Raw genomic sequence first — 8,850 nt, forward strand, 5'->3', positions numbered from 1 at the left:
GCGCTCGTGCTCTGCCTTCCCTCCCCACTGACCCGCTGCAGGCCTGCAAATGGCTGCTCCCGGCGGGTTCTTCTTGCCGGGGGGCTGAGGGTCCGTGCCCTGGGGCCCAAGCTCGCCGACAACGAAAGCCCCGGACGCCTCGAGCCCGCTCCGCGGCCGGCTCACCTGTGCATAGAAGTACAGGTGCTCTGCGACGGTCAGGTTGTCAAACAGGACGTCGTGCTGCGGGCACAGGCCCAGGCTCTTGCGGATCTGAGCCATGTCTTGGGAAATCTCGTACCCGTTGATATACGCCCGCCCGCTGGTTGGGGGAAAGAGACCTAGGGCCAAGCAGAAGACCCAGAGGCGAAAGGTCGGCAGAACGCCGGACCCCACTCCTCATCGGCACGAGGCGTGTGCCTTGTCTGGACTCCGGCTGGCCGGCCAGAGCTGAGGCCGCGGCCCCTCACCTGTGAGCATGGAGAGGGTGGTGGTCTTCCCCGCGCCGTTGTGGCCCAGCAGCACGGTGATCTGGCCCTCGTACAGGTTCAGGTTCAGGTCTCTGACAGCTGCTTTGCCCTTGTTCCCCGCTCTGAATACCTGCAGCAGAGGTGTGAGGTGAGGGCAGCCGCGCACTTCAGGCCCTGTCCGCTCCCAGCACCTCTCTGGAACACTCGCCCGACGGTCTCAGGAGACGGTGCCCAGCGCGGCCAGTCGGCGCAGAGGAGGGCTGTTTCGGGCAGAGTGCTGACTGGAGGCCATGCCTCTCCCCGGCCCACCCTGCAGGGGAAGTCTGTCCTGCGGCCGTGGACCGTTTGTGGCAGGGCTGACTCCAGGGTAAGCCCAGGTGCCATGCACTGCTGACTCCCCCCCCCGGAGACCCCTGCCCCCGGGGGACAGAGCCCGGGGAGGGTCAGACAGCCGCCACCGGGGCGCGGGGGCCGGCCACCACCTTGGGGAGCACCCCGGGCAAGGTGGCAGGCTTCAGACCCGTGGCACGAGGTTCCCCACCCATGCCCACCCCACGGGGCGTGGCACCTTGGTCACATGTTTGATCTTGATCCCGGCCACCAGGTCCTCTGGCTCGGCCTCAAAGTACTCCGTTCTGAGCACTTTCTCCGGATCCTCGTCTTCCTCCTCTTTCCCCAGCACCGTCCGCGGGTGCCCACACCAGTACGAGGGCTGGGGGGAGCAGATGGGTCGCAAGTGGCCAACTCATGCCAGTTCATTTTGTTTGTGACAAATGGCAACGAGTTCACCAACACGCCACACGCTGTCGGCGAACAGCCCTCGGCCGGGGCCCTGCCGCAGCGGGCACGGCCCGAGGCCTCGTGGGGCCCAGGCACACGCAGCTCCTCCCCCGTCTCCCCGGGGAGGCTCCGAGCCTCCTTCCCGACCCGCCACTTGGGGACTCGGTCCCTCACAGGCCTGCTGGTAGTGCAGACACTCACATGCGACACGGGTGACAGTAAATGTGAAACCTTTAAACCAAAGCAGGCTAGTGAGTGTTCTGGTCCAGAGGGCTGTCTGGGCAAAACTTGGGGGAGTCTGTGCCCACAGCTGACTGGCCCTCGCTCAGCTGCACAGGAGCGCACAAAGTACGTGAGAAGAGCCGAAAGGCCCAGCTGCGAGGAAGCTTCACCCCGTCTGTCTGGACAACGACCCCCACCTTCCATTTAGACGCCCGCTCCCCCCCCCCCCCCCCCCCCCCCCCCCCCCCCCCCCCCCCCCCCCGTCTAGATAATGACCTCTGCCGTCTGGCTGGCCATGACAATGCCAGGCTGGGGGATGGGTGAGAATACAGCCACAGGTCCTGCCGAACCCCTGCCCCGCCCTCGACCTCGAGTGGTCCGTGGGCTCAGATGACACAGGTGTGGGGAGGGTCACCCCACCTCTATGCCTGGTACTTCCATGCCTGGGAGGGGTCTAGCATACCTCGGACAACTGGTCTCTTTTTAAATGTTTGTTGATTGTTTTGAGAGGGACTGAGAGAGCACAAGCATGAAGGGCAGAGTGAGAGGCAGGGAGACAGAGAACCCTAGGCAGGCTCCACACGGTCAGTGCAGAGCCCGATGCAGGGCTCGAACCCACAAACGGTGAGAACATGCTCTGAGCCGAAATCGGGAGTCGGACGTTGGGCCGACTGAGCCCCCCAGGCGCTGGCAGCCCGCTGGTCTTACGGACACACTTCTCACATTTTAAGGGGCTCTGAAATCAGAACGTGCTACAGGTCATGGAGCGCCACAGTTAACTGTCAGTGTTTGTCTCGGTGAGAAAGTGACGGAGCCCCTACGAACGCCGGGTGCCTCAGACGTGATGAGACAGTCCGTGGGCGGAGCCGGCCAGCAGCAGGGCTGACGGCCCCCCGCGCCGATGGCCCCACGGACCTATGCACGTGCTCAAAAATGAAGGTGATTCGGGAAACTACAGAGGCTTAAACATAATTTGAGGACAAAAACAAAACTTACAATTACACACAGACTTCTAAAAGTATATTTACATAAAGGTTCACACACAAAGGTTGCATTTAAGATAGCTAAGTTAGGGTCGCTGGGAGGGGGCTCAGTCGGTTTCGGCCCGGGTCATGATCCCGTGGTCCATGGGTTCAAGCCCTGTGTTGGGCTCTGTGCTGACAGCTCTGAGTCTGGAGCTGGTTCAGATTCTGTGTCTCCCCCATCTCTGCCCCTCTTCTATTCATGCTCTGTCTCTCAAAAATAAATTTTAAAAAATAAAAAATAAATAAGATCGCTAAGTTAGGATTAAAAAAAGTTTCAGGGCACCTGGGTGGCTCCATCAGGGAAGCGTCTGACTCTTGGTTTTGGCTCAGGTCATGATCTCGTGCTTTGTGGGATCGAGCCCCATGTTGGGCTCTGAGCTGACGGCGTGGAGCCCGCTTGGGATTCTCTCTCTCTCTGCCCCTCCCACACATACACAGTCTCTCTCTCTCTCTCAAAATAAAATATACTTAAGAAAACAAAAAACCGCGCCAGACAAGTTTCGAGGCGTTTCCAATATGACCCCCTTCCACAAACGCCGGCGTGCAGATGTCGTACACGTGTGTACTCAAGGCTACAGGAGACGGGTGCGCAGAGCACCAGCCTGAGCAGCCCCACGGCGGCAGGACTGTGCCGGAACTCCAGCAGTGCGATCGCTTTCGCAAGAGGCTGTGTTACTTGGTAGGAGAAAAGCCAGGAGGGCGCGTGAGACGGGCCGGGATGGATGCGTGCTGGTTCCGTGCTGGCGGGCCGGGCCGCGCCCCTCCTCCCCGACCCGGGGCTCCCGGGCTCATGGCGGCCGGTAGAGGCCCTCAGGGACGTTAGGACACACGGCTCACCGACCACGCACACGGCAGGGTCCCCTCCCCCAGCCTGACGACCCGTCGGGGGCCGGGCACGGACGCGGGCGCCAGCACTCACCATGATGAAGAAGCACCAGGGCTGGGGCACGCCGAGCTGGCCCGGGAACACAGCCTCCACGTACCAGGCGCCCAGACCGTAGAGCACAGAGTCCAACAGCAACATGCCCAGCACCTGCCCGAAGGAGAAGTCGTCGTCCACGCTGACGGGGCTCAGGAGGTTCTGCCACTGGACGCCCACGCCTGGAAGACACACGGGGACGTGAGCTGGGGCCGGGCGCTGGGCCCGACGGCACACGCGCGCAGGTCGCCGCCACGTCAGCCTGACCCGTCCCCTCCTGCTGTGACGCTGCACCTGTGGCTTTCCTCGGGGCTCGGACAACCGCGAGGCCCGGCAGGAGCTCGCGCTGGCGAGGGAGGCTCGGGTTTGATTTGCGACCTACATGCACAGCTGTGCGGGTCCGTGCGCACAGTGCACGTGCACGCACACGGACACCCGTGCGGCGGTGCTCCCAGGGCTTGGTCTTCTGTCTGGTCTGCTGACAACACCGCCCACGCAGTGTCTGGGGACTCCGTGTGGCCGGCCCCCCTCTGTCGGCCCCAGGGCCCCTCCTGGGAAAGGCCGTGTTCTGGCTTGGGTCAGTGCTCGTTCGCAAGCAACTAGAAGCTTGTGTGTTTCAGTAACTTCAGCCTAGACTGGCCGTACAGTTAGAATCTCCTTCGCTCATGGCTCTTAAAAAGAGTATCTGAACCCCTGGGAGGCACGGTGGGTTTTATTTACTTATTTTCAAGGGTTTATTTGTTTCTGACACACAGAGAGAATGTGAGCGGGGGAGGGGCAGACAGAATCCCAAGCAGACTCCTCGCTGTGGCCTAGAGCCTGATGCGGGGCTTGAACTCACAAGTCGTGAGGTCAAGAGTCAGACGTTTGATCGAGTGGGCCTCCCAGGCACCCCGTCCACGTAGACTGGGAAAAGGCACTGTCAGGGGCACTGGGTGGCCCGGCTGGTTACCCGTCTGACTCTTGATTTCAGCTCAGGTCATGATCTCACAGTTTGTGAGACTGAGCCCTGCATCAGGCTCTGAGCCGACAGCGTGGAGTCCGCTTGGGATTCTCCCTCTCGCTCCCTCTCGCTCTCTGCCCCTCCCCCATGCTTGCATACTCTCTTAAAAATAAAAACAAGTCTACATTTATCACAAACTACTAAACATGGAAACACATATTACAAAAATTTTTTATTATGTTTATTTTTGAGAGCGATAGAAACAGAACATGAGTGGAGAGGGAGACACGGAATCTAGAGCAGGCTCCAGGCTCTGAGCTGTCAGCGCAGAGCCTGATGAAGGGCTTGAACTCATGGATGCGAGATCATGACCTGAGCTGAAGTCAGACGCTTAACCGAATGCACACCCCGGGTGCTCCAGAAACACAGATATTTAAAAGCTGAAGTGTCAGGGGCACCTGGGTGGCTCAATCGACTGAGCATCTGACTTTGGCTCAAGTCATGATCACATAGTGTGTGAGTTCGAGCCCCACATAGGGCTCAGTGCTGTCAGCGCGGAACCTGCTTCAGATCTTCTGTCCTCTCTGCCCTGTCTCTGCCCCTCCTATGTGCTCCCTCTATCTCAAAAATAAACAAACATTAAAAAAATAAAAAGCCAAAGTGTCAGAGAACACTACTAAGGAAGAAAACATTTCTAAAGATAAGGCCACCTGGAGGTTTCATGTCCTCTCTCCTGCAGACCCCACCAGGAAGCCACAAGACCCAGGACTATGGGGACTGAGATCCCATAGCCCGAGACAGAGACAGAGACCTGGGGCGGCACGGGGCCAGCACTTCGGGCACACAGATCAGTCCCTCCGCCCCCTGGAGAGTGAAAGGAGCCAGAGCAGCGGCAGGAGCTCCTGGGATGGAGGCACAGCGCAGCCGCCAAGAAGCTGGCGCTCCCCCCGCCAGCCTCCACTCCACAGGGGGAGGGACAGCTCCCTCCAAGGCCTGGCAGGGAGCCCTGGGGCATGGCCCCGGGGGTGGCTTTACAGTTCAGTGTAGCCTCTCTGCCCTCCAGCGGAGCAGGCTTGACCCCACCCTGGGAACCTGAGCAGCCCAGGGAGGTGCCTTGTTTAACCCCTGTGATGTCTACAAAATCAGGAAATTTCACAACTGCACAGGGAGGTGCTCTTCCTGCCATGTGACCCACAGCAGGGGGTGCCACCCTCTTACCCCATAGACCCTGGGGCCCAAGGCCTCGCTATTCTGAGCGTCCCAGGGGTCCAGAGGCTCAGAGGTGCTGAGTCGAGGCCCCCACGGGACGCAGGCGTTCTGTCTGCTCCCCTGCGGCATCAGAGCCACCCCCCACCCCTGCAAGCTCAAGGCCACACTACCCCCCCACATGGTGGCTGGTGCAGTGCCGGACACATTAATGCTCTGTGCTCTGAGCTTAAGGCTCCTGTCTCGCCTCCCCGTCATGGGCACCTGCTCGCTGGGCAGCCCCGCTGGGAGCGAGAGCCACGCGCCGGGCCCCTGCGCAGCCTCTCAGCGACTCAGTGGGCAAGGCCGCTCAAGAGAAATAAAATACTCTCGAGAGAAGTAAAATACTCACCTTTCGCTTCAAATTTGCCCATGAGCTGGGCCCCCATCGCCATGGCAACATTGGACAGGAGGCAGGACAGGAGCTTCTGGCTGAGGGTCATCCAATTGTACCGGGGGGCCACGAAGAAGTAGGGGATGTACGTGAAGAAGTAGAGGAAGCCCCCTATGGCCGCTGCCATGTTGGCTACAGGCGGAGAGAAGAGGGTGCGCTGGGCATGGGGCAGACGCAGGCCGTCCCCCGGGGACCCCAGGCGCGCCCCCCCCCCTCGTCAGGGCGTGTGTGCTGCAGGGAATGGGCCCCCCCCCCCCCCCCCGGCCCTGCCTCTCACCTGGCATCCCGCCCACCAGGCAGCCTGCAGCACCAGACAGACAAGCCCCGCCACTCCCCCTACTCCCAGAGCTACAGGAGGAGCCAAAATCAAGAGCCAGACTCTCAGTGTACAGAGCCTCCCAGCCGCCCCAAAGACTTCTAAGAATACTGAACCCCCATAAGGTAACTTATGTTTATAAAAATCAACTATATTTCTGAACATTTAGCGAGAAAAGTAGCACTGTGTTACGTTTTCGCAAATGTCTGTGATGTCTGCTTTCAGAGACCAGAGCTGGAGCCCCATATCTGCCCCGCCTTCGCCGTGCTGCACTGCACCGTTTTGGGTGGAGCTCATGAAAAAAGCTGCCTCACCCGGAGAAGTCCTTGGACAGGAGAGGGTTTAATTTTTTATTTTTATTTTTTAAATTGTTTTAATGTTTTATTTATTTTTGATACAGAGAGAGACAGAGCATGACAGGGGGAGGGTCAGAGAGAGAGGGAGACACAGAACCAGAAGCAGGCTCCAGCTCTGAGCTAGCTGTCAGCACAGAGCCCGACGTGGGGCTCGAACCCACCAACGTGAGATCTGACCTGAGCCGAAGTCGGAGGCCCAACTGACTGAGCCACCCAGGCGCCCCAAGGAGGGGGTTTTAAACAGCCTTCTCAGATACTTCTGGACACTCTTCTCTGAGACGGCTCTATTCAGGTGGCCGTTTCTTAAAGTTGGGGCCACGTGGGCTCAAACTGACCTATGAACTTCTCACGCTCTGTTACGTGAAAGTCCGCCCATCTACCTTGCACTAGGAATGCACTAGGACTTGTGCATGACTTCGTAACGTGACGCATTGGTCGTGTGAAAAATACTGCTTGTTGAGCTACGTGGATCTTTCAAGGGTAAATACATTTTATTATGCAACATAAAGAAAAAAATCTCACTGGGAAATACGGTCACCAGTCTCCTATGAGATTATGTGCTGGGAAGCCATCATGCTCACAGTGTTAGACTCAAGTACGTAAAATCCTATTTTGGTGTGAAACCTTCAATTTTATGATTGACATCAGGGGCTCCTAGGTGGTTCAGGTTAAGAGTCCAACTTCGGCTCAGGACGTGATCTCACGGTCCGTGGGTTTGAGCCCCATGTTGGCCTCTGTGCTGACAGCTCAGAGCCTGGAACCTGCTTCGGATTCTGTGTCTCCTTCTCTCTCTGCCCCTCCCCTAACTGTGTGCACGCCTGTGCTCTCTCTCTCTCTCTCTCACTGTCAAAAATAAACATTAAAAAAAAAAAGAATCAAGTGTATATTTGATAAAAGATAAATACAGTCAGAGATATGAAGTCTCAAAAGATTCTAGAATATTCCAAAGCACACACAAAGAGACCACCAGGGAATTGGAAGGCAGCCTGCAAAGAAGTCTGACAGAACTCAGCACAAAGATTCCTGCAAGCATGAAAGAGAAGGCGGCACGTGAAGGAGAGATACCGCCTCACACCCCCCAGCATGGCTTCGACCCAGACAACCCCCAGGGCACCTGAGTGGCTCAGTCGGTTGAGCATTTGACTCCTGATCTGGGTTCCCTTCATGATCCCAGGGGATCAAGCCCCACTTTGGGCTCCGTGCTCAGTGGGGAGACTCTCTCTCTCTCTCTCTCTCTGTTCCTCCCCCATTTTCTCTCAAAATAAATAAATAACTCAAAAAAGAAACCACCCCCCAAATCAGAAAATGCCGAGCACTAGACGGGATGAGGGGAAACGGGCCGCGGGCCGGGATGTAGAGCGGCGCCGTCGCTGTGGGAACGAGTCTGGCCCTTCTTCAAGCAACTAAACACAGAGTCAGCGGATGACCTGGAACCCCCACTTCTGGGTCCACGCCCCCAAGAATCGGAGGCGGGGTCTCGGAGAGGCGCTTGCACACACATGGCCACGGCTGCACGACTCACAAGCGCTAGAACGGGGAGGCGCCCGCGTGCACGCTGACGGGGGGGGGGGGGGGGCGCGGACCCGCGGAACGTGGCCGATCTGCACAAAACAGAACATCACTCAGCCTCAGACGGGAGGGTACCCCGGACCCTCGTCCGCTGCGGCGTGCATGACCCCTAGGGGCGGGGCGCGCACTGACATAATCGGGCACAAAACGAGGAGCATGTGTGATTCCACCCACGCGATTCGCCACCACCCCAGAGACAGAAGGTGGACGGTGGGTGCCAGGGCCAGGGAGGGGTGGCAAGTCGGTGTTAGGCGGGCAGAGCTTCAGTCGGGGAGACGGAAGAGCTCTGGGGGGGCTCTGGGGACGGTCACACCGCAGTATGGGGTCCACTTGACGGTTCACACAACAATGGTTACGGTGGTAAACTGCCCGTAGTGTATTTTGCCACAACAGGAAAAGAGAATGAGACCAGGACAAAGTGAGAGGCCCCAGCACAGACCCAGGGGGGGACGGGACGTGATCACGGAACCCAAAACCTGGTCAGTGTGTGGTGCTGAAAACACACGAGTCCTCAGACCAAAGCGCAGGAAAACGAAGAGAACCCCCGGAGTGCCGGGCACCCGCCGCGGCCAGCCCTCCGCGGCCACCACACCACCCGGCGGGAGCGCAGGACGCGCTGGCGCCCGGCCTGA

General features: G+C 58.8%; 1 protein-coding gene across 1 annotated transcript in view; it reads right to left on the bottom strand.

The window, feature by feature from the left end:
• ABCA3 (ATP binding cassette subfamily A member 3) overlaps positions 1-8,850 on the bottom strand; it is a 37,037-nt gene that overhangs the window by 17,025 nt on the left and 11,162 nt on the right. The window contains 5 exon segments of the mRNA XM_029949428.1: positions 33-320; positions 450-579; positions 1,018-1,161; positions 3,396-3,577; positions 5,936-6,109. Coding sequence (XP_029805288.1) covers positions 33-320; positions 450-579; positions 1,018-1,161; positions 3,396-3,577; positions 5,936-6,109 — 918 coding nt within the window.

Source organism: Suricata suricatta, chromosome 8, assembly GCF_006229205.1.
Source record: "Suricata suricatta isolate VVHF042 chromosome 8, meerkat_22Aug2017_6uvM2_HiC, whole genome shotgun sequence".
Classification (NCBI taxonomy): domain Eukaryota; kingdom Metazoa; phylum Chordata; class Mammalia; order Carnivora; family Herpestidae; genus Suricata; species Suricata suricatta.